This window comes from Podarcis raffonei, chromosome Z (assembly GCF_027172205.1).
Source record: "Podarcis raffonei isolate rPodRaf1 chromosome Z, rPodRaf1.pri, whole genome shotgun sequence".
NCBI lineage: Eukaryota > Metazoa > Chordata > Lepidosauria > Squamata > Lacertidae > Podarcis > Podarcis raffonei.
The window spans coordinates 19,888,211-19,913,612 of NC_070621.1; the positions used below are offsets into that span (position 1 = coordinate 19,888,211).

At 47.3% G+C, this 25,402-nt stretch overlaps 1 protein-coding gene across 1 annotated transcript in view; it reads right to left on the minus strand.

Moving 5' to 3' along the window:
• Positions 1-7,954, minus strand: part of EDA (ectodysplasin A) — a 52,409-nt gene extending 44,455 nt beyond the window's left edge. Inside the window, exon 1 of the mRNA XM_053374187.1 lies at positions 7,458-7,954. Coding sequence (XP_053230162.1) covers positions 7,458-7,796 — 339 coding nt within the window. The 5' untranslated portion in view covers positions 7,797-7,954. The remainder of the gene's footprint in view (positions 1-7,457) is intronic.
• Between the last annotated feature and the right edge of the window lie 17,448 nt (positions 7,955-25,402).

Genomic DNA, 25,402 nt, shown 5'->3' on the forward strand with positions numbered 1-25,402 from the left:
GCGAGCAAGCATGGTGGGATGGGGCTTTCAAAATCGAGCGTGAGACATCCAAGGCCTTGCTTGCTGGGAAAGACGCCCGCACTGGGCATGGGTGGAACTACCTTTATTGAAGGAAAAGAAAAGTAGAAGTGAGGGGAGGGTGCCACCGCCGTATGCCCCCACTTTCCCGTGGGTGAGCTCAGGAAACTGGGTTTTTCCAGCAGAGCTGAAGTGAGTAAGTCTTGCTAACCTCGCTGCACCTAATGCCACACACGGGCACGAAAAGCACCCCTGCCTTTACAACACTGATTGGATCGTGAATGTTAATCAGTGGTTTCCCCACGCTGCTTCCTTTACCCAAATAGTCTCGCTTTTGAAATGGTGTGGTGGTTGGCTGGAAGACTAAGGTGGGGAGGTTTAGATGTAACCCCAGTCGAAAGACGGCAGGAAAGCCCGGCATATTTGGAGTGCGTGGCAGGGTGTGTGTACCAAAACAAAGCTATACCTTTCAAATTGACCAAAGAGGATTTAAAATGTAGGTTGGCTGCTGTTGGGTAAAACTGTCTAATGTTTATTTGTCGGGCGGGGGGAGAGGCAGGGAGAGAATGGAAGGTGGCTGAGTGACAGCGGGGGGGCGGGCTGAGGAGAGCATGCTGTATGCAAATAGGCGGAAAGGTAAGGCCCCAAATGCCTGCCTTGGCCAGGTGGTGCATCATGCAGCCGTGCAGTGATGGGGGAGGGAGGTGGTGCGTTTCAGAAGAGTCCTTGCCCCGCTCTAGGCCCCAATGCAAATGTGCCTTTGTTTTAATTAGGCTCTTGCCAAATTTTGCTTTCCTTTCTTAAAAAAAAAAAAAAATCATCACGTCTTCTCTCCCCCCACCCTGCCTAACCCAGCCAAATGTGGCATGTGAGACAAGTCCGCCACTCGCCCTCTCCTGCAGCGGCTCCAGGTCTCCTTGGCTCTGTTCTCCTCAAGTGCCTCTCTCCTTGCGCCTTAATGGCAGGCACTCCCTGCTCCCCCCCACCTGCATCTGCAAACCTGACAACCGCCTGTAAACATGGGGATCGGGAACTGTGTCCCACCAATGTCAGCTTGTGGCTGCTGCCCCCTCTGCCCTGCCTGCCCTTCTCTTCTGTTCGCCAGCCCCCTACCCCTTACCCCACAAGCACATGCTCATGTATTTCTTTTGCTAGCTGGAGGAGGAAGAGGTCTCGATCTCATCGGAAGAATGGTTGAGCTGAGTTTTATGAGCAAAATGTTTGCCATTTTAAGGCACATTTAATGTGCACATCCCCCTTAATGAGCTTTCGACTTTAAAAATATTTGTCATGTAATTTGTTTGTAATGCTTTTTTCTGTTTCTGGGAATTGATTAAAACCTGCCTGAACATTATTTTTTATAGGCAGACTTAACATATTAATGGCTGCCACTGAACTGAGTGGGCTATATTAGTGATTCTTAATCACTGCAGTGCTTGTTTTGCGGGCTCGTTGGCCTGGCAGGGGTTATTAATATGTTGAGAGCTTATTCCCCAGTAAAGGTAAACAACCCCTAGACGGTCTAAGGCAGACGTGTCCAAAGTCTGTTTCGGGGACCTAATCTAGTTTAATCCAGCCCCTGTGGCAGTTTATTTCCTGGGGTAAAATCCTTAAAAAAAACTTAACAACTTTTGGGTAAAAATAATTAAAAAGCTCAACAGCTTCAATCCTAAAAAACTTGGGTCGGCCCTTTCGGCCCTTCACTTCACCAAATCTGGCTCTCTTTGATAAAAGTTTGGACACCACTCGTAAGCCGACCAAGGGGTGTGGTGCTCATCTCACTTTAGGCCAAGGGAGCCAGTGTGTGTCCACAAACAGCTTTCCAGGTAATGTGGCCAGTATGACTAAACTGCTTCTGGCGCAACAGGGCATTGTGATGTGTGCCAGAGCGCATGGTCATAAGGCAAATGTGTCCTCTTTTTTTGCTTGTCAAAATATGGCAATCCTACTTCAAAAAAAAAATGCCTGCCAAGGAAATAGAAAACTCCCCAAGAGCCACTATCGTAGTTGGTCCCCCACCACTGCAGAGGTTCTGAGTTCCAGTGAGTCTACACTCCACCAGGTAGTGATCTGACCATGACAGTGGAACTATAGAAAGTTCCTCCACTCTTAAGGTTACCATCAACCAATTTAGGACAGAAAACCAAATCCAGACTGTGCCCTGCAGCATGGACCGGGCCAGAAATTATTTGGGACAGACACATGGTTGCCATAGCAGACATGGAGTCCTGAGCCACTCCTGACGCACCCAGTTATGTAAAGCAGACATGCTAATATAATTTTTAAAATAATATATATTTTAAACTGCTGCTTTTATTCACATTTTGATTTTTTAGGAATACTTGCTTTTACTTCTTTTTTATTGATTATTTTATGCTTAGAGCTTTTTACAATTAGGTAGTGTACAATTCTGAAAGATGCACGGGGTGCTCTGCTCTCTGAAAAGATGCAAGAGGTGCTCTGGAAGAACTGTTTACAGATTTACTGTCAGTTTTAATAGACATGATATATGCAACTTAGCCTGTGGGTATTTCTTACAAAACTTGGCAATGATCCATATACTATAAGCAAACAGAGGAAAACACCAGGAGAAGCTCTTAAGTGGCAAATTGGATGGGTTTTATCCTTTTGCTTATGAAGGTGCTTAAGAACATTATATCCCTGCATGATAAACCCACAAGCTCTTATTAGCTTGAAATTTGCTTGGCGTTTATTTGTTTATTTATTTGCATTTCTATTCCATCCTTTCATCTCCAAAGAGCCCAAGGTGGCATCCAGGGTTCTCTCTTCCTCCTCATTTGATCCCCACAACAACCATGCTGTGACAGGTGTTAGAAACTCAGATAGAGAAGCAAGGCGCCAAATGTCTCGTTAAACCAAGTTTGCAGTCGCCAAAACGGAATGTCTAGTTGCCATTTGTAGGAATGACAGCTCTAAGGTCTTATTTTTTGAATAATGACTGTGATTGATTCTCAGTTAAATATCTGGCTAGTTCAGAAGAGCTAGGTGAAGAGCTTTGAGAACTTAAACAAGAAAAGTCATTTGAACCAGGGATAGTCCACATATACTTTGGAATTCATTCTGATTGTGCAGATGCAATATAACTGATAAGCGTTCTACAGGATGGGGTATTAGTGTGTGAAAACACAAGATCCAATGATTCCCAGAGGGTGAAGATGTCAGGCACCATCCTGGCACCCAGGCAACTTCACGTGGTTGCAAATGGTTGAAAACCAGGTGCATAATGTGCCTGGCAAATTTCAAACACTGGCTGTGAGGTAGGTTAGGCTGAGAGGCAGTGACTACCCCCAAGCTCAACTAGTAGGCTTCATAGTTGAGCCTAACCTACCCCACAGGTTTGTTTTGAGGATTGGATGGGGAGGAGAGAATAATGCTCACTACCTTGAGCTCCTTAGAGAAAAAAGGTATGCAAATGCAAATAAATAAAATAAGACAATAGATTATGAGTGGAAGCCAAGGGAACACAGACACAGGGAGCTTCAGTTTCCAAAATAAAGCAGTGCTTATATATCCATTGTCTACCTGCAGAGTGATATGCAGAATGCAAACTTATTTCATGGATCAGGGCAGGACCAGGACAATTTGTCAAGGGCCGGTCAGCCTTACCATGAGACTCCTTGTCATTTCAGCTTCTATATGAATTGCTGTGCTTATGTCAAATTATGAACAAGGGGAAAGAGCTGTAGTCCCCAACACACCCCACAGGGTGGTAATTTAATTTTTAAGGCGGGCAATTTGATTTTTAAGGGGGGCAATTTGAGAATGAGTTATTAACAGTGAATGACCTTTTAGGCTTCCTCTACATGAATAAGAGTTCATTTTTTGAATAATAAGTATTATATGTCACAGAGGGGAGACACCAGGATTTTAGTGATGCTTACATGGGGCATGGTCAAAAAAAGTTGGGAACCACTGGGTTAGAGCTAGTGTGGCATGATGGTTAAGAGTGTCAGACAAGAACCTAGGAAAGACCAGAGTTCAGATCCGCACGCAACCATGAAGCTCACTGGGAGTAACCTTGGGGGCTAGTCATTGACTCTCTCAGCATAACCTACCTCACAAAGTTGTTGTGGAGATTAAATGAGATGGGGAGAACCATGTTTGCCACCTTGAGCCCCTTGGAGAAAAAGTCATGATATAAATGCAACAAATAAATCTTGCCATTAAAAAAAACACAGCTTCTTGTTATTCCAGAGCAGTGGTTTTCAACCAGTGTGTTGCAGCACCCTGGAGTTCCTTGAATGATGGTCAGGGGTGTCGTGGGCAACACTGGCCTCTGTCCCTCTTTCCCTCTAAGAAGCAAGTGGGTGAGGGAGCCCAGCCAACCAGTCTGTCAGCCCTGGCTGTTGGGAATGGGCGGACAAGTGGGAGGCCGGGCAGGCAGGCAAGCAAGCAGCGCACTGGCTTTCCTTGTGCTGGCTGTATGCAATGCCTGCCTCAGAGCTGAGTCCCCAGTGCTCAAAGGGAGTCCTTCCAGCATGCAGGCCCGGCAGCGATCCCTGTTGCCTCTCAAGATGAGTAAGGTGCAAGTCTCATGTTCACCTTTGGGCAGTCTCTGTCAGGCCACTAAGTCTGGGGGCATCCTCTTTCCAGGCCCCTATGGGGCGACATGAGGATGCACATCTTTTTGGGGGGTGCTGCTGCCCAATGAGAGAGGAGTGGAGGCTGAGGGAATGCTCCGCAAGGGAGGATATTTTAAAGGGTATGGGGCTGCCTGCTCTACAGGCAAGGGGCACCCAGCACCCAAGGGGAGAGCTTCTGCCATGCAGGCCCGGTGGCACCCAAGGTGAGGTGCAGGCCTCATGTTCACCTTTGGCCAGTCTCTGCTGGGCAGCTAAGTCTGGAGGCATCCTCTTCCCAGGACCCTGGGGGACACAGTGTGAGCTCTCTTTGGGGCAGGGGGGCAGCTCAGAGATCAGGGGCAGCAGCAGTGGCTGCCCTGAGGACTCCCAAGGAGAGGAGAGAGGAGAGGAGGCTAAGAGAACACTCCACAAGGGAGGGTGTTCAAAAAAGGGTGAGAGGTTGCCAGCTCTGCAGGCAAAGGGTGACATAACTGGGCTTCTGAGCCCCACATGGGAGCCGCAGAAAGAATGCAGTTGGTCAAGGGAGCCATGAACTCAAAAAGGTTGAAAACTTTTGTTCTAAAGCATTGGTCTTCAGCTGAGAGGTTAGAAGACACTTGCAGTTTGTGGCCTGATGCAAGATAATTCGCAACAGGAGCCCTACCACCTTGCAGACATAGAGTAAAAAGAAGGTCCAGAAATACATGTTTGGATTAAAAGTGGGTCCTGGTTTTGAAAAGGTTGAAGATACTGCCAAATGACTGCATACAACTCTGCTGACCATAGTGGTAAATTTGTTCACCCATTTTTAAAAGACGGATAGCTCTTTTTAAGTATCAAATCATACCTACACTTACAGTTTATTACAACAAAGGAGCCCCCTTCAAATCTAGGCTAAAATGTGTTACTTTAAATGGGGGGCGGCGAGAGATTAGATAGATAATACAGTGGTACCTCAGGTTACATACGCTTCAGTTTACAGACTCTGCTAACCCAGAAATACTACCTTGGGTTAAGAACTTTGCTTCAGGATGAGAACAGAAATCTTGCTCCGGCGGTGCAGCGGCAGGCCCCATTAACTAAAGTGGTGCTTCAAGTTAAGAACAGTTTCAGGTTAAGAACAGACCTCCGGAACAAATTAAGTACGTAACCCGAGGTACCACTGTATAAGAGCATTCGAAGAATCTGGCTGTTTGATTAGGCCAGTGGCCCATCTAGTCCAGCATCCTGTTCTCCCAGTGGCAAAATGCCCATAAGAACCTAGGGATCTAAATGGACTGTCTCTGAACCTGAAGTTTCCATAAAAGCATTAGCAGAGCCCTCCTGGATGAGACCAAAGGGGACCCATCCGGTCCAGCATCCTGTTCTCACAGTGTCCAAACAGACACCTCCATGGGAAATCCACAAGCAGGATTCCAGAACAGGAACAATGATCCTTTTAAAAATAAGTGTTAGATGGGGCTGCTTGTCTTGAAATGCAACAACTTCTCCAGATCAGATCAGAAGAAATCAGAGCAACAGCCTGAAATAACAGCAGCTGCCCATAACTATTCATTTGGTCTTTACCAGGAACCCAAAGTTACTGCTCACATTTGGGCAGACTTAAGGCATTTTTAAAGAACAACAACAAAAAGTTCATGGAGTACAGAAGAAAGAAACTGTCCCAGTCAGTTCATTTGGGCATACAGAGCAGGATCCTCCTCAAAAGCTGAAAATAGGCATCTATTTTATGGCCAGTCTTTGCCAAGCACACAATTAATTAGCACAGCCTGGAAGTTGGTGGTGTTTTGCAACTGGAAACCATAAATTGCAATGTCTCATATTGGTATAATTATTGGAGGTGGTGTGGAGAGAACACCTCACCACCACCACCACCACAATGTTCACATTCACATGGGTGACACAATTACTTGTAGAACCTCAGAATTGTAGAGTTGGAAGTGACCAAAAGGGTCATCTAGTCCAATCCACTACAGTGCAGGAATCTCAAGTGAAGCATCCATGACCTATGACCTATGTCCATCTGACTTCTGCTTAAAAACCTCCAGCAAAAGAGTCTGCCAACTTCTTCAGAGAGAGTCTCTGTTCCACTATTGATGGCTCTTACCATCAGATGGCAGGGGTGCCAATTTGAATAAAATCTGGGGGACAGATAAGCCCCTTCCCAAATAATTGATCACATCATTTGAATGGCAATGCCCTACAACTTGGAGGCAGAGGGCTAGACCCCTCAAATATTTTATGGGGGGAGCAAATTGACCCTGGCCCCTAGGAGTTGGCTCCTTTGTCAGAAAGTAGTGTTTAGTCGGAATTTCCTTTCTTGTAATCTCAACGCAATGAATCACAGACACTCACTTGCTTATGTGCTAAACTCAGTAAACGAGCGCTCTCCTCGGGAGAAGGTGGCATCATCTCCTCCTTCACTGGAGGCTTTTAAACAGAGATCGGACAACGTCTGTAAGGGATCTTTTAGTTGTGAGTCCTGCATTGCAAGGGTGCTGGATTAGATGATCCTGCGGGGCTCCCTGCAACTCCACAAAAGTTACTGCCTGCTCTACGAAGCCGCCGCCCCGCCATCGCCGCCGCCACAAGGCGGGCTGCCAAACCACGATCTCCCTGAGGGTTGTTGGGGCCAACAGCGGCCTCCCGCTTCCCCATCCCTCTTCAGCTCTGGACCTGCGACCCTCCCGCCCTCGGACTCCAACTCCCGTCAGTCCCCGCCGTGGCGGCCAGGGACCAGGGACGCTGGGAGCTGGAGTCTGGCAGCCCCTTTGCAGCGGGCGAGAGCGCGCCGCAGGGCCCCCGTGCAGCCCCTCCAGCGCCACCTGCGCCCCACCGACCAACCGCCGGACCCACCTGCTGCTGCTGCTGCCGCTGCCTGCCGGACTCTTGGGCGAAGCGGTGCTTGGGCCGGCCGGGACCGGAGACCTCGCCCGCCGCCCCCCCGTCCTCGTCGTCTGCGGTCCGCGCGGCGCTGCTCTGCCTTGGCGGCCAGGCGGCCTCTGCCTCCCGGCGGCGCAGCTCGGAGCGCAGCTCAAGATAGCAGCCGAGCGTGAGGAGGTGCAGCGCCAGCGAGAGCGCGAAGAAGCCCGACAGCGCCCGCCCCACGCCCCTCCGGGCCCCGCCGCAGGAGCCGCAGCCGCTCCCGCCGCCACCTCGGCCTCCTCCTCCTCCGGCTTGCGGCTCTGAGCCCATGGCGCCGGCCCCTGAGGGCGCTACTGCGGCCTGCCCATCCCGGCTGCGGCCCTCCTGCTCCTCCGTGGCTGGGTGCCTGGCTGAGCGGCCGGCCGGGGCTGAGCGCGGCTGTCTCCGCCTCCCTCGACGGCCGCTCGGGGCGTCGGGGCTCCGGAGGCGGGGGCGGGGGCGGAGCCGGGGGGGTGGAGCCTCCTCTGCGCCGGAGGGGGGCCCGAGGGGCCGCTTTGTGAGGGGCCCAGGGGTCACAGCTCCCGCTGGGCTCCCCTTCGCCGGAGCCTTCTGAGCGGGCAGTCTGCTGGGGGCGCTGCAGCCAGATGGCCCTGCCTACTGCTGCCTACACTGGCTGGCAGCAGCGGCGCTCCGGGTTTCCAGGCGCGAGGACTCCTCCAGCCCTTGCCTGCAGCTGCTTTCGCGTACTGAGCCCTAGTGAAACCTCCTTACGAGGCGGCTGCTCAGCCGCAAGGGCCGCCCCCTCAGCGGTTGGAGGGCTGCCGCCAGACCGCCCCCGAGCCGGAGTCTGCCCGCGACCCCCTTCGCTCCCGCACCTCTTGCTGCCAGGCGTGCGGGGAAGTTGCGATGCTGGGGTGAACCCAGGCGCCTTTTGAGGGACGGCAGCGCCTCCTTGGGGCTCATCCCCTCCTCCCTTACGTTAAGGGGAAAGTCGACTCCTCTGATCCGATGCCCTCTTCAGGAGTGAGACAGAGACGAACTCTTCCAACAATGGGAGAGCAGAATAGAATCATCTCCTCGGGCAGAATAAGAGCGGAGGTGCAGCCTCTCCCGTTTTTCCGGCTTAGGAACATAAGTAGAGCCTGCTGCATCAGGCCAAAGGGGACCGGCTAGCCCAGCATCCTTGTCCTCCCAGTGCCCTTTATGGGAAACCAGCAAGCACAATTCCAGCACGTGAGCACTTTAACCTCCTCGTGCAGTTTCCAGCAATTGGGATTCAGAGCATTGTTGCATCTGACCATGTAGGCAAAGCATAGCGTTATAGATTTGGGTTTAAAATAATAAATGGTAGGATTTTGATGATTTGGGATGTGGAGGAAGAAATGCAAACTGCAAAGGAATTCCTGGGCTAACCTACGCAAAATGACTTGGCCAAGCTAGGGCCATTAAGAAACAATAGAGGGCCTTTGAGGGCCATTGGCAATGCTAGAGTATTGTCCTTACCCCCTGCCCTGAGGTGTGAACAGAGACAGGGATTTGGAAGGTTGCCAGGGTAACAGTGTCTTTGAAAAGGGAGTCTGGAAGCAAGGGGTTCTGGGAAAAAGAAGAAGGAAGAGAGACTGAGATCCATCTTTGGGCAGCCTGGCTGCAGAACTGACCGGGATAGATGCCTTGGGCTCCATAGCTTCACTGCTGTGGGGGACAAGCCCCTTCTGCAATGACCATGCCGTAAGATCTGGACTCCCTCCCTGCAGACTGAAGGTGTAAATAGGTGAATAAAACATATTTCTTACACTGACGACAGTCTCCACTGTTTCCTCAATTATCCAAAGGACCAAAGACCCTGGGTGGGTGCCTGGAACATCACAGGCTTTTGCCGCCACTTGGCAGAGAGGCGAGGGGAGGCACCCAACTTTTGTAACAATAGCAATTGTGGGGAGCAGCCATTGATGGCCTCCTCTTCCACAAACTTGTCTCATCCTCTGTTAAAGTCATCTAAGTTGGTGGCCATCATTGCCTCTTGTGGTAGGGAGTTCCATACGTTAACTTTGCACTGCGTCAGGAAGGATTTCCTTTTTTGTGCCCTGAATCTCCCAACATACAACTTCACGGGATGCCCATAGGTTCTTCTGTTATGAGATTGGAGGAGGGGAGCTTTTCTGTCTCTACCTTCTCTGTGCCATGCATAATTTTCCACACTTCTATCATATCATCTATTACTGTACTTGCTTTTTCTCTGAACTAGGTAAAGGGTAAAGACCCCTGACCATTAGGTCCAGTTGTGACCGACTCTGGGGGTGCTCATCTTGCTTTATTGGCCAAGGGAGCCGGCGTTTGTCCGCAGACAGCTTCCGGGTCATGTGGCCAGCATGACTAAGCCGCTTCTGGTGAACCAGAGCAGCACACGGAAATGCTGTTTACCTTCCCGCTGCAGCGGTACCTATTTATCTACTTGCACTTTGATGTGCTTTCGAACTCCTAGGTTGGCAGGAGCAGGGACTGAGCAACGGGAGCTCACCCCGTCGCTGGGATTCGAACCGCCGACCTTCTGATCAGCAAGTCCTAGGCTCTGTGGTTTAACCCACAGCGCCACCCGCGTCCCTTATTTTCTCCGAACTAAAAAGTCCCAAATTCTGCAGCCTTTCTTCATAGGGGAGCCATTCCACCCTCTGGATCATTGTAGCTGCCATTTTTTGAATTATTTCCAACCCTGTACAGTGGTACCTCTGGTTGCTGACAGGATCTGTTCTGGAGTTCTGGTCAGATCCCGAGGTTTCTGCAACAGGAGTGACGGCTTATGTGCATGTGCACGGCAAAACACTTCCAGGTTTGCCGCTTTCGCAAACCAAGGGTAAGGTAAGCCGAGGTGCTGCTGTAATGTGCTTTTTGAGATGACCAGAACTATCCACAGAATTCCAAACACAATCACACCATATGTTTGTATAACGGCATTATGATACTTTATTTTCAATCCCTTTCCTAATCCCTAGTATGGAATTTTCCTTTTCCCTCTCTCTTTTTTCTTTGATAGTAATGTAGCCTCAGAAGAGCACTCAGACTGTCATGATCCAGATATAAAAAAATCATTCAAATGCACATCCATGCACGTGGTAGGAGAATGAGAGGATTCACCTCCAACATAATCCCAGAGTCAAATTCGGTACAGGATTTTCAAGCAAAAAAAATTAAACTCGAGGGAAGAAGGTTTCATAAATATTACAATTACTCAGCCGACTTTCAGCACCTAATTAAAATGCAATTTGGCACCTGCCACAGCTGGGCTTGCCAACTCCCACATTTGAGGGATTGCAGCTCTGTCCTTCTCCGAAGCCAAGAAACTCCACGTCAACACCTGTTGAGTCATACGCCTGAAATTCTAGCCGCCTGCTTGCCACATGATTCCTCTTCTTACATTCTCTTGCATCTCTGAGTGGGACACTGCTGGCTTCTTCAACGAGAAAATCAGTTTAAGATGGTCTCTCTACGCTCTTTGAAGGCATCTCTGATGGAGATTGTCATCATTCATCCACTGCCAAATGCTGGCTTGTCCCGACAGCTTGGCTAGTTCTGTTTCTTGCTGGCCACCAGTGCTTAGATTTCTAATCTGGAGGAGCTCAGGCTTAGGCCTTTTGGGGAGGCCTTTCTGCCTGGTTCCAGGCTAAGGAGGTCGCATAATCAAAGTGGAAAGGCTTTGACAACACAGTGCTGCACTGAGGCAAATAGCTGTAGGTGGAAAGGAAGAATACTGCAGAAGAATAGAATCTTATAATTGTGGTGTTGGAAGGGACCCAAATAGTCATCCAGTTCTATTCCCTGCAATGCAGGAATTGTGGCTAAAGAATCCCTGGTGGATGGAGAACCAACCTCTGCTTAAAAGCTCCAATAAAGGAAAGTCCACCACCTTCCCAACCACTTGGAAGAAAATCGGGATCATTTAACAAATAACCCACACACCTAAACCTCCCCATACCTTTAAAAATGCAGGGAATGTTATATATCCTGGAAATTGAGATCTGTTCTGCAGAGACCCCTGAATTGGACTGGTCCCAACACCAACCGAAACAAGGTCTTCATTGGAATTACACCAGGCACCTGAAGCCAAAGGTTTCATAGAACTGTAGGGTTGGAAGAGAACACCAAGGGCCATCTAGTTCAACCACCTGAAATGCAGGAATTTTGATGTATAGACAACCAATTTGTTTAGCAGTTGCCTCGGAGTTCCATTGGCCTCCCATTATTTTCAATGTCTGCATGAAACTGCAGAGAGAGGTCACCTGGGTCCTTGGGATGAGTTGTCACCAGTACACACAGGTCTTCCTCTCGTCTTCTGCTACTCAGGGAGGCAGTGGAAGTCTTAAAGAGGCACCCTGAAGGAGTTCTAAAATGGATCAGGGTGAAGACCTGTTGTTTGGCCAGAGCTCTAACCTACTTAGAGATTTGCAGTCTAACACATCGGTCCACCATTTGGGGAGTCCACCTGTGATTAACATCATTCAGAGGTAGGGATGAATTTAGCAGCTGTGACAGCTTCCCCAACTGCAACCCAAAAAGGAGAAAGCAGACCTGCACTCATTTACTATCATGTTTAGGGTATGTGGGATGCGGGTGGCGCTGTGGTCTAAACCACCGAGCCTAGGGCTTGCCGATCAGAAGGTCGGCAGTTCAAATCCCTGTGACGGGGTGAGCTCCCGTTGCTCGGTCCCTGCTCCTGCCAACCTAGCAGTTTGAAAGCGCATCAAAGTGCAAGTCGATAAATAGGTACCGCTCCGATGGGAAGGTAAAAGCATTTCCGTGCGCTGCTCTGGTTCGCCAGAAGCAGCTTAGTCATCCTGGCCACATGACCCGGAAGCTGTATGCCGGCTCCCTCGGCCAATAAAGCGAGATGAGCATGCAACCCCAGAGTCGTCCGCAACTGGAGCTAACAGTCAGGGGTACCTTTACCTTTACCTTTAGGGTATGTTTAGCCTGGAAAGGAGGAGACTGAGAGGTGATAGGATAGCCATCTTCAAATATCTAAAGGGCTGTCGCATGAAAGATGGAGCGAGCGTGTTCTCTCTTGCTTTGAAGGGGAGAATGCAAACCAATGGATTCAAATGACAAGGGGCCTCCAATGAAGCATTAGGAAGAACTTTCTGTTGGTAAGAGCTGTTTGACTGTGAAACAGACCCCCTTGGAAGGTGGTGGGCTCTTCTTCACTGGAGGTTTTTAAGTAGAGGTCAGATAGTCATCCGTCAAGGATTCTTGAGCTGCGATTCTTACATTGCAAGGGGGTTGGACTAGATGATCCTTCCAATGCTACACTTCCATGATTCTGTCAATACTAGACAGCACTGGCGTCTGTCTATATCAGGTTGCCTTTAAAGGCAGACCAGAAATTTCAGCTGCTGCAACATTCAGCTTCCTGAATGCAGTGGGGTGGGGTAGGTGCTTTGATACATACCACAGTGGTTTTGCATCAGTTGAACTGGTTACCCGTTCTTGTCTGGCATTAACTTAATGTGTTGGTACTGACACTTAAAGTGCCGCATGGATTGGGACTACCTACAACCCTGTAAACCTGTATAGGCTCCTGGGAAATCTGTTCTCTGGCCCACCGCTGAGGCCAGTCAGGCTGGGGGGACAGGGCCTTTTAAGGAATGGCTCCACAGTTGTGGAATTCCGTTCCCTGAGAACCGCCCTTCACGCTTCTCTTCTGGCTTTTACATGGGGACTTATTTATTCCTCTAGCCTTCTTTATTTCTAGCCTCCTTTATTCCTTCTTCACTTTTTATTCATCTTTTTGTGGCCCTGTTTTAAATCTTTGGTTGCTTATTAGCATGTTTGTTCAGCTGTTTTAACATTTGTGTTGCATGTGGTTTTGCAAGGCAGCAATGCTGCCTAATACCAATTGCTGGAAACTGCAGGAAGGGAAAGTGCTCTTATTTTGTTTTAAAAGTAGGAAGTGTAAATGAAAAAGTTAATAAATAGCAAAACAAGGTGGGAAACAATTGTGGGTTTTTTCTTGCTTCTTCAGGTTTTTTAAAAAAAAAATTATATGATTGACAGGGCCTTGCAGAGGCAGGCAGAGGCCCAGGCCTGGTAGATAATGTGCCCCCCCTTTTTTTTACCCTGGTGATAACTGGTCTTATAAATAAGTAAGTATATAAATAATTTTCACAGAAGTTATACAAATAATTTTATTTCAAGGCTTGAACCGTATCTGTATATAAAGACAAAATGGAAAATATAGATATACAATATGCTGACTGAGGCCCCCTTTGGAATTGGAGGCCCGGGCCAATTGGCCCATATGGCCCCCCTCTGTCTGGGTCTGATGATAGATGATACAGTGGTACCTCAGGTTAAGTACTTAATTCGTTCAGGAGGTCCGTTCTTAACCTGAAACTGTTCTTAACCTGAAGCACCACTTTAGCTAATGGGGCCTCCTGCTGCTGCCGCGCCACCGGAGCACGATTTCTGTTCTCATCCTGAGATAAAGTTCTTAATCCGAGGTACTATTTCTGGGTTAGCGGAGTCTGTAACCTGAAGCATCTGTAACCTGAAGCGTCTGTAACCCGAGGTACCACTGTATGTCTCTTTTTAGAAATACCAGTTCCCATGATTCACTTGTTCCCCCATAGTGCATAGTGCAGCTATGGAACTTGCTGCTGCAGACGGCAGTGATGGCCACTAACTTGAATGAAGATTCAACAAATTAATGGAGGAGGGAAGGCTTCAGTGTCTACTAGCCACTTGGTAAGTCTCATTGAGTCTGTGGGTAAATATGTATAGGATTGCAGGCTATTTAGCATTCAGCTATTCCATGCATCCACCTTCCCTTTTAATTTTTGAATCAGCTCAGAATTTTCTAGATCTAGTGTCATTGCCTCCTTTTTTTTTAAGAGCACAGGAGTAGAATAAAATGCTTCCAATAGATCCCATTTTGCTTGCCCCTCCTTTGCTCACACCCTGCCCTTACTCAGTCTCGTACACCTGTTTTGACTTGCCCCACCTGTGACTTGTATTGACACATGTTCCTGGGGTTAGGCAGCCTGGAGGCATCCTGTCTGGTAGCTGCTTCTGCGCCCCAAGCCCCCAGTTACATAAATAGCCCAGATGTTGCAATGGAAACCCACAGGCTTTCTAACCCTTGCTTTTGGGCAAATAAAAAAACAAAAAACAAAAAATCAGTTAGTTCAGAATTAAAAAACTCCTCTACGAAAAGTCAAACTCTGCAAACCCTTCCTAACAAGGCCTGCCAATTCCCGCCCCCCCCCCCCCAGAAAGCATGCAAAATTCTGTGGGGAATGAAGTATGCATTTGAGAGCACCTCACAGAAAACTAGTAATTGAGCCAGTGGTATGTGGTTGTTGTTTTTTTTTAAAAAGAAGATTCTAGAGGGTTTACTAGATTGCGAGCAAAACATGAATCAGCAATGCTAAAAAGACAAATGTGGTTCTAGGTTGTATCAACAGCAGTACAGTGTCCATGCTGTGAAAAGTAGAATCATAGACCTGTGGAGTTGGAAGGGACTGGTCCAAATCTCTGCAGTGCCGGAATTTGTTGTGTATGGACAGCCACTTCGTTTGGCTGTTACCTCACGGTTTTATTCGTCTCCCATTCTTTTCAACATGTGCATGAAACTGCTGGGCTGAGTACATGCAGGTGTTCTGTTAGTTTCCTGCTACTGATCTCAAGGATGCCAGACTAGATGGGCCGTTGGCCTGGTCTTATGTTCTTAGAAAGGCCTTTGGTCTGATCCTGTTGCTGCAGGCCTCTTCCTCTGTTCTTATGGCCACCAGAATTATTCACAAATCTGGGAAGCCAGCCTTTATTTTAAGTGTGCTTTTAAAACAGAGAAAACCCTCTTATTTTACCTTTGCAATAAAACAGCAATTGAAAAGAAAGCAGCACCTGTCCGAGGACCAATGAAATGTTGCCAAATGTCTTGTGGAATTTCTTGGAATTTACTGCTCTCTGTAAAGCTATAAAGGGACATCATCAAAGGCATCCTATGGGGACCCCACAGTTTCTGGGAACATGTCCTTTGTTATGCCCTTGTAGATTTATTTTTGTAAAGTTTTTGTTGTTGTTTTAAATTCATTTTACAATGTATGTAAAACAGAGGAGACAGTTCTAACAACAGATGAAAATCAAAAGATGAAAAACCTATAAAAGAGAGACACAGAATGAGTACACTTGCACAGGGGTTAAAATAACGAAGTCTGAGTAAAGAACATCAGCATTATCTATCAAATGTAGTTCTAGATTTGCCAGGATTGTAATTAGGCTTGTCTTGAAAATGATGGTTCTGTTGTAATAAGGGAATGCCAAATCATATAAAAAACACCTGGAGGTTCTAGTCCTTTTTGAAATCTCAAAATATGTGCAAATTTACTCCATTATAGCTCTGTTCCAGAGTGAGTGGTACCATCCAGTGTAAGATTTTGGGCTGTTTTCCATACTGTTGCAATAACTATTTGAGTTGCCAGGATTATATAAGACCAATTCTTTTTTATCATATATATTTACTGGTATCATCAAAAATATTCAGTAATGTTAATCTTGAACAACAAAAAGGGTTCTTTAGTAATGTTTGTCATTTCTGACAAAATTTAAACTCCAAAACCTTAAATCAATTTACATTGCCACAACAAATGATATGTGCCCTTGTGCATTTTACCTATACGGCTGAGGGAGCATTAAACAGGGCCCCTCAGATAATGTATTTGTGCTGTGAAATAACAATAGAATCACAGAATTGTAGGGCTGGAAGGGACCTCAAGGGTCATCTAGTTCAACCCCCTGCAAAAAGAGCAATCCTCCAATTTGGGAGCTAATTCAGGTTGAGGGCCATGAACCACTCAGGACTTTGTCACTACCATGTGGCAGAGGGTTTCCTTCACCTTTAAAGAGCACCAGTGTGGCTTGAAAAAGCAATACCCTACAGGCAGCAAACATATCATCTCATAATTTCATTTTCATATCTCACTGTGAATAATGAATAAATATCACATTCTTCTCCACTGGACCTATGCCAGTCTTCCAGTGATAAAGGCTTTTGGAAGGCCCCCAAAACCCATCTTTCTTCCACTGGCCTTTCAAGCATGAGGTTTATTACCTGGGCAATGGTCTGGTTGAGTTATGTCTCTTCTGGCTCAGCTTAAGAATATTGTGATGAGTTTGAGGGCCTGAGTTTGGTTGATACCCCTGGATCCCTTCCAAGCCTGTGATCATAGAACTCTAGAGCTGGAAGGGATCCCCAAGGGTCATCTAGTCCAAATCCATGCAGTGCAGGAATCACAGCTAAAGAATCCCTGACAGGTGGCCACCTAAAAACGAAATAGAGTCCACCACTACTGATAGAGCCCATTCCACTGTTGAACAGGTCTTACTATCACTAGAGCAGCAAAATACAAGTTTGTTCTATCTTCCATGTGACATGTGGCAGTCCTTTAGATATTTGGAGATTACTCTCATGTCACCTCTCAGTCTCTCCATCTTCAGGTTGAGCATCACCAACTCCCTCAACTGTTCCACACAAGGCTTGGTTTCCAGATCCTTCACCATCCTGGTTTTTCTCCTCTGCCCACTTTCCAGCTTGTCAATATCCTCCTTCAATTGAGGTGCCCAGAACTGTACGCTGGATTCCCTGTCTCAGTGTCTGACCAATGCAGAATAAGAGTGATACTATGACTTCCCCTTATCTGGACATTCCACTTCTCTTGATGCAGCCTAGAATTGCATTAGCTATTTTTGCTGCTGCATCACACTGTTGACTCATGATAAACTTGTGGTCTACTAAGACCTCCTAGATCTGTTTTCACATGTCCTGCTGTCAAGCCAGGTATTCCCCCATCCCAGAGTTGTGCATCTGATTTATTCCTGCCTGTGCAGAACTGACATTTGACCCTATTGAAATTCTTCTGGCTAGTTTTGGCCCAGTTCTCCAATCTATTAAGGTCCTATTGAATCCTGGATGCAGAGCTCCAGGTGCGGCCTGACCAAGGTAGAACAGAACCACAGTATGAGGCAGCTGGGTGCAAAGTGAAGATTCCGCATTTCACAGGATCTATGTCATGGGTAGGTAAACTAAGGCCCGGGGGCCAAATTCGGCCCAATTGCCTACTCAATCCGCTCTGCGACGGTCCAGGAATCAGCGTGTTTTTACATGAGTAGAATGTGTCCTTTTACAGTGGTACTTCGGGTTACATACGCTTCAGGTTCAGGCTCCGCTAACCCAGAAATATTACCTCGGGTTAAGAACTTTGCTTCAGGATGAGAACAGAAATTGTGCTCTGGCAGTGCGGCGGCAGTGGGAGGCCCCATTAGCTATAATAATAATAATAATAATAATAATAATAATAATAATAATTTATTATTTGTACCCCACCCATCTAGCTGGGCTTCCCCAGCCACTCTGGGCGGCTTCCAAAAAAATATTAAAATCCTCTAATACATCAAACATTAAAAGCTTCCCTAAATAGGGCTGCCTTCAGATGTCTTCTAAAAGTCTGATAGTTGTTGTTCTCTTTGACATCTGGTGGGAGGGCGTTCCACAGGGAGGGCGCCACTACTGAGAACCCTCTGCCTGGTTCCCTGTAACTTGGCTTCTCGCAGTGAGGGAACCACCAGAAGGCCCTCGGCGCTGGATCTCAGTGTCCGGGCAGAATGATGGGGGTGGAGACGCTCCTTTAGGTGTACTGGGCCGAGGCCATTTAGGGCTTTAAAGGTCAGCACCAACACTTTGAATTGTGCTCGGAAACAAGTGGTGCTTCGCAGCACTAAAGTGGTGCTTCAGGTTAAGAACAGTTTCAGGTTAAGAATGGACCTCCGGAACGAATTAATAACTTAACCCGAGGGACCACTGTATTTAAAATGCATTTCTAGGTTGTTTGTGGGGTTTGCCTGGTGTTTTTCCATGAGTAGTGTTACTGGAAAAATCCGAGGGCTCCCTTGGACAAAAAGTAAAGACACCAACCAGAGTAAATTGAAGCAAATCAGCAGCCTGTAGGCTTGGTCTTTATTGAAGAAAGACTGTCGCGACAGGGTGCTCCCCTCACTTGCAGGTGAGAGGAAAGACCCAGAAAGATGGTGTGCAAGACCTTATAAAAACTTTTGAAATTCCCACCCTGTGGTTCAAGCCCACCCCCAGAAACATCATGCATACATTACAGAAAGGAGGGGTTGAGGGAGGAGTTGTGGTGGTAACCTGAGTGTCCTGTCACCTGGCTGATTCCCTTCTCTCCCCCTCCCCACGAGTCACTTCCAGGAGACAAAGGGGAGTTGGCAGTTTCCTGCCCCCAGAGGGAAGATCTGATCATTGTCCTTTGTTTCAGTCCATGCTGAATCCACTCCCATATGCAAGTTCTTTGTGATCTTGATTGTCTTCTGTCTAGGACCATCAGGGTTGGCATAGCAACTGGGCAGGGCTCCTGTGGATGTGCTGGGATGGTGAAAGGATTATGGCTGGCCTGTATCAAACCTTCCCCATTTTGTAGTCCTTCCTTCATGGAGTAAAATAAAAGTGGAACAGTGCATATCCGATGTATGGTTGATTTTCTATGAATTTATAACAGAAGCGTAGCGTATGTAGTGTGTGAGTGTGAGTGTGTGTGAAGTTTGTACAAACTGAATGATTGGGGGGGGGGGTTCCTGCTACAGTAGAATGTGTTCTTTTATTTAAAATGCATCTCAGGGTTATTTATGGGGCATAGTTCCAGTTACAGAAAGGTAGCCGTGTTGGTCTGCCATAGTCAAAACAATTTTTCCCCCCTTCCAGTAGCACCTTAAAGACCAACTAAGTTAGTTCTTGGTATGAGCTTTCGTGTGCATGCACACTTGTATCTGAAGAAGTGTGCATGCACACGAAAGCTCATACCAAGAACTAACTTAGTTGGTCTTTAAGGTGCTACTGGAAGGAAAAAAAAATTTTGTTTTGATTATGGGGCATAGGAATTTGTTAATCCCCCCCCCCAAAAAAATATAGTCCGGCCCCCCACAAGGTCTGAGGGACAGTGGACCGGCCCTGCTGAAAAAGTTTGCTGACTCCTGGCTCTAGTTCATGGGTAGGCAAACTAAGACCCGGGGGCTGGATCTGGCCCAATCGCCTTCTAAATCCGGCCCATGGACGCTCCGTGAATCAGCGTGTTTTTACATGAGTAGAATGTGTGCTTTTATTTAAAATGCTTCTTTGGGTTATTTGTGGGGCATAGGAATTCATCTTTCCCCCAAAAAATATAGTCCGGCCCTCCACAAGGTCTGAGGGACAGTGGACTGGCCCCCTGCTGAAAAAGTTTGCTGACTCCTGATCTATGTGATGTGGAGATGCCAGTACTGTGAGGGCAACAGAGCAGGGCCCCTTTGATTGATCTGGAGCACTGGCAAATGCTCAGTCTTGCCAGCCTCTGTAAGTGGACCAGCATAGCTGGAAATCAACAGGGACTCCTAAGATAGATCTGGGCGGTGGTCAAATGTGAAAGAGTGAAAAGGAAAAACAGCCAGAAGGAAGAAGGATGAATGAATGAGAATACAAGATCATTTACTTAAAGCTGAATCTGGCTGACACCACAAACCCTTATTTACCAGGCAGTTCCTGTTTATTTATCTGGAACTACCTTCCAAGGAACTGTGTCTAGGCTTGCAAGCCGATTGCAGGATCCAAGGCACATTCCTTGGAAGCAAGTTCCGGTTTCGAAATCGGTTATTTGGAATATTTATAAACCGCTAAAACATTACAAAACGCCATAGCAGCTGTTCTCAAAAGCATCAGATATATCCATCCTGGTGGAAAGCTTGGGGTGAAAGCTTGGGGAACGAATCATAGAACTGTTGGGTTGGAAATGACCCCAAGGATCATATAGTCCAGGGGTCAGCAACCCGTGGCTCCAGAGCCGCATGTGGCTCTTTTACACCTTTTACATCTGGGGCGGATACTAGCGAGGGGAGGAGGTGCATTGTGCGCCCCGACACTCCCCACTGTGGCGGGCGCTGTACTGGCTGTGACGTCGCATGGGGGCGGTGCATGCGTTAGTCACGCACTGTCCCGACATCACCTTCCCGCTCGCTGTCAGATCGCGACTCCGGAGATATATTTGTTTTAAATGTCGCAATGGTTTTGCGGCTCCCAGTTTTTTTTCCTTCAGAAACAGGTCCAAGTGGCTCTTTTTGTCTTAAAGGTTGCAGACCCCTGATCTAGTCCAACCCTCTGCAATGCAGGGACACAGGTAAAGAATCCCTGACACCTGGCCATCCAACCGTTATTCAAAAGGAGGTTTCAGTGAAACTGAAAGAAAATTTTAAAGTGCCATCAAGGAAGTCTCATTGTAGATAACCATTTGCCCTTTCTGATAGGATCAGGGCTCATCAGTGTTTTTTGCAATGTGTGCCTCCAAGCCATATGACAGTTTCAAGCACAAATGGCTCAAGTCGGCCTCATCCAGCATGCTACTCTTCTGAAGCAGGCCCCAGGCAGGAATGCTCTGGGAACGTTTTGCAAAAGAAAACAACCCTCTTGGATCTCATTGCTTTTATTCATGGACACAAACTTGACATTTCGGCTTTAATCAAATCAGTTCTGTGGCGCTAACATATTGTGAAAGCAAACAAGATTCCCTTCCCAAGCTCTTCCTTGCCAGGGTGAGTCAGTGCAATATAATGTCATCACTTTTCCTTGATTAGGAAGGGGGGGTGGTGGTGAAAAAAAGCTTTACTGGAAAGGAGGCTGCCATTCCAGCCTGGCCCTTTCTCAGTTACCAAACAGTTTATTATACTGTTTCAGGAGGAGCACGCAGAGGGAGTGCAACTGGCTGGCTTGAGCCATTAACAGCTCAGAGTAAGTTCTAGGCTAGAACAGAACCAGGATTCAATATGGCCTTAACAAATTGGAGAATTGGGCCCAAATTAAAAACATGAATTGCAGTAGAGACAAAATTCAGTTTCTGCACTTAGACAGGAATAACTAGATGCACAAGTATAGGATGGGGAACACCTGGCTTGCCAGTAGTACATGTGAAAAAGAACTGGGAGTCTTTGTAGGCCACAAACTTAATGTGAGTTAAAAGTGTGATGCATCTGCAAAAAAGGCTAATGCAATTCCAGAGTGCATCAAAGTGTTGAGCTCAAGGGAAGTCAAGTCTGCTTTGGTCAGACTCTACCTGGAGTGCTGTGTCCAGCACCCCAATAGCATAGTCTCCAGCTGCCCTTAAAATGTCAGGACTGTCATGGAAACCCTTAAGGCGTCATGGCTTCTCACTATGTCATGCAGACACCTGAATTCTGCAAGTGGGGAAAGGGAGTGGGGAAGAGCATGGTCAATGGGGGAGGAGGAGGCCCGGCCTCTCATGGTTGCACAGCAAGACCCACGGGGAGGGGATGCATCTGACTGCGGTGATGGTGGCTCGTATAAAGGGTTGTCACATGGAGGAAGGAGGAAGGTTGTTTTCTGCCGCTCCAAAAGGAGTACCCAAACCAATGGCCCACCTGGCAGGTATTCTTGAGCTGTGATTCCAGCACAGGGTTATCTAGTCCAGCCCCCTGCAATGCAAGAGTCACAGCTGAATAATCCCTGACATATGGTTAGCCCACCTGTTTTAAAACCTCCAAGGAAGGAGAGTCCACCACTTTCTGAAGTCTTCGGTTCCACTGTAAAACAGCTCTTATCCTCAGAAAGTTCTTCCTAATGTTTAATTGGAATCCTATTTCCTGGAATCTGATGGTTCAAGTCCTCCACTCTGGAGCGGCAGAAAACGAGCTTGCTCCATCTTCCATATGAGCAGATATTTGACAATGGGTCTGATACTCCCTCTCCATATTCTTTTCTTAAGTCTAAACGCCCCCCAACTTAATTGATAAGAATCTATGTTACTAAACACTGATAATTTATGATTTACATGATTTATGGTGCATTAGATGACTTGTCATAGTTTAATTTTAAAATGAAAAATTTCCCCATCCTAGAATGAGATTCCCAGTCGTTTTCTTAACTGCAGGAGATCAGAACAGTTTCACATATTCAGCATGACTAGGGTTGTTCTTAACAGCTGTAGAGTGAAATGTTTGCTTGGTTAAATGTCTGTTTCTCAAAAGAACGGGAGAGACATCAGTGCCACCCAGTGGATTTTGGTGAGACCAACAACTAGGGAGGTTTCCAGATGGAAGAAGTTTGAATGTCAAGTGTTGGCCCAACCTGTGTTTCACCTTGGCAGAATATCCAGGTAAAGTCCCAATGATCCCTGACAGCCAGGAACTCCTCCTCTCCATGGAAGAGGGGGCTATCAATGGCTACTAGCCAGGATGGCTGTGTTCTGTCACCACAGTTGGAGGTAGCAATGCTTTTGAATACCAGTTGTTGGAAACTGCAGGAGGGGAGAAGGCTCTTGTGTCCAAATCCTGCTTGCTGGTTTCCCACAGGCAACTGTTCGGCAGTCACTATGGGTGTTGGACTAGATGGGCCATTGGGAGGAGGCCATCTAGCAGGCTTTTCTGATGCTCTTCGGATTGCATTGCAAGGAGTTGGGCTAGATGACTCTTGGGATCCCTTCAAACTCTTCAAATACTGTATATGATTCAATGACTTCTTACTTTGCCCCTTTTCTGCACAAGCCCCTTTTCTGCAAATGAAGGAAGTAGGCCTTAGCATGATCAAGGCCACAGGCCCTGTCCATTGCCTACCTGTGGCAGTCCCAGAAGCCGACGAGATGACAGGAGCTTTCACCTGTGAATCCTGCATTGCAGGGGGTTGGGTTACATGGCCCTTTGGGGTCCCTTCCAATCCTACCATTCTGTGATTCTCTTAAATCCTACAGAACATTTCACCTTTACCGTGAGAAGAAGTGGCAGGCGCAAAGAGAATCAGAAGGGGTCCCATCCCTGTCCCTCTGAGGGTGTGTGTAGGGGGGACTTGGGACTCATAGCTGGAAGGACAGCAAGGGAAACCTAGGACATATTTCAATTCCCCCCCCCCATTGAGGCAGCTCTCAGATCACACCGTTTCCTCTTTGACAGAAGCCTACTTCATTTGTGGGCCTTACGAGACAAGTCTTAACTCAGTGGCAAATTGAGTTTTTCCACAGAAAGTTGGAGAGCTCTAAATCAACCCTCTTTGGATTTGTATCAAATCCATAAGATTTGCCTGGAGACCAAAAGAAGCCTAGAAATGCACTGAGATATATTTAGAGGAGGTGGAGAGGACTATTGGGGGCTACTAGCTATTATGGCTATGCTCTGCCTCTACAGGAAAGCTTCTGAAGAGCAGTCACTGGAGCCCACAGGAGGGCAGAGGGCTCTTGTGCTCACATCCTGCATGCCGGTTTCACATTGAGGCATCTGGGTGGCCACTGTGAAAAGAGGATGCCTGACTAGATCGAGCACCTTCTGATGCTCTTATGGAACCTCCAGGCCCAGATGCAGTCTATCTAGTTTCCTAGGCTCTTGGGAGCATTTGGCTACTGTGAGAACAGAATTCTGGGCTAGGTGAGCCCCCTTCGGCCTGATCCAGCAGAGTCATGAATTCTGTCTTCTGTTCTACAGGCAACACACCATTTACGTGGGGGTTGTGTTCCAAGGCATCACACATTTAAGTGAAATTGCGTATATAAGCTTGCAAACACCCTCTAAACTTTTGGAAAGCATGGAAAAACACTTTAAAAAACCAAAAATCCACCAAACTCCACCACAATTGTTTCCTCCAAACTTCGTTGCTCAAATTTCAACTCTCCAAAGAACTGAAAGGTCTGTGCAAAGGCTCCTGGGATTACACTAGCAAAGGCTTGTGATGGTATTGCCAGCTGGTATTTTCGCACTCTTTTAGGGCCGTTTTTGCCCCTTTTGTGCCACATCCGGGTTTGCGGCAGTACACAGTCACATGTGCCTTGAAAGTGTGTAAATTGGGAGTAGCCAGTACAAATCAAATGTGAAACAAAATGGAGGTTCTTAGCACCACTACCAGACCAGTTTCTTTGCAGAGAGAGAGAGAGAGAGAGAGAGAGAAAGAGAGAGAGAGAGACAGACAGAGGCAGGCCAGATTTCATCAGCATCCTTTTGCTGGGCTCTTTCCGCCCATCTCCTTCTGCTGCTGCTCCTCACCAGGATGTACCTGTTCCCAGTGAAATTCCAAAAAGGTCCTGCCTGGTCTTGCTCAGGTGCTCTTCCTTTCTTAACAAGCTCCATGAAAGGCTACACAATTAAGGCTCCAGTCAGACTGGGCGCAGCTCCTTCCATCATCCTCCCTAATTAATTAAGTAATTAGGATTTTACAATGTTCCTCCGGGCTCATTCAGAGGGAAAACATAAACAGAAGCCTCAAACAAAACAAAACATTGCTAATTTATTGTTCTTTCCTTTAAAGAGGCATTGTTGCCAGGGATTCTTGAGCCACAAATTTTGCATTGCAGGGGGTTGAAGTAGAGGACCCTTCCAGCCCTACAATTCTAGGATATTCTGCACTGGTCATAGACTTTTCTAATTAGTCCACAACAAGATTCCTAAATTGGAACTAGAACTTATTATTATGGCCAGATTCTACCTGGCCCTTGTCTAGAAACTTATTTTCTCCTCTCTTTTGGGGGGAAATTTTAATCCCACAGCCTACCCTTTTTCAATGGAAACTTATTTTCTTGATTTATTCATTGCATTTGCAGCAATAAATCTTTTCCTCCAAGAACCTCAAGGTGGCTTGCATGGTTCTCTGCCTCCACGTTTAATCCCCACAACAACCCTGTGAGGTAGGTTAGGCTGAGAGGCAGTAACCGGCTCCCAAGGTCACTAACTGTGAGCTTCATGGCTGTGTGGGGATTTGAACCCTGGTCTGACCACTACACCGCACTGGCTCTCAATTTGGGACTGGTCGTTTTAAGTGTCATTTGGGTATCTTGCTCCCCAAAACCGAAGTATTTTTTACGTGCTTCTGATGTGATTTCGGAGGTGCAGTAAACTGCTGATCTGGTGGCTCATCTCTA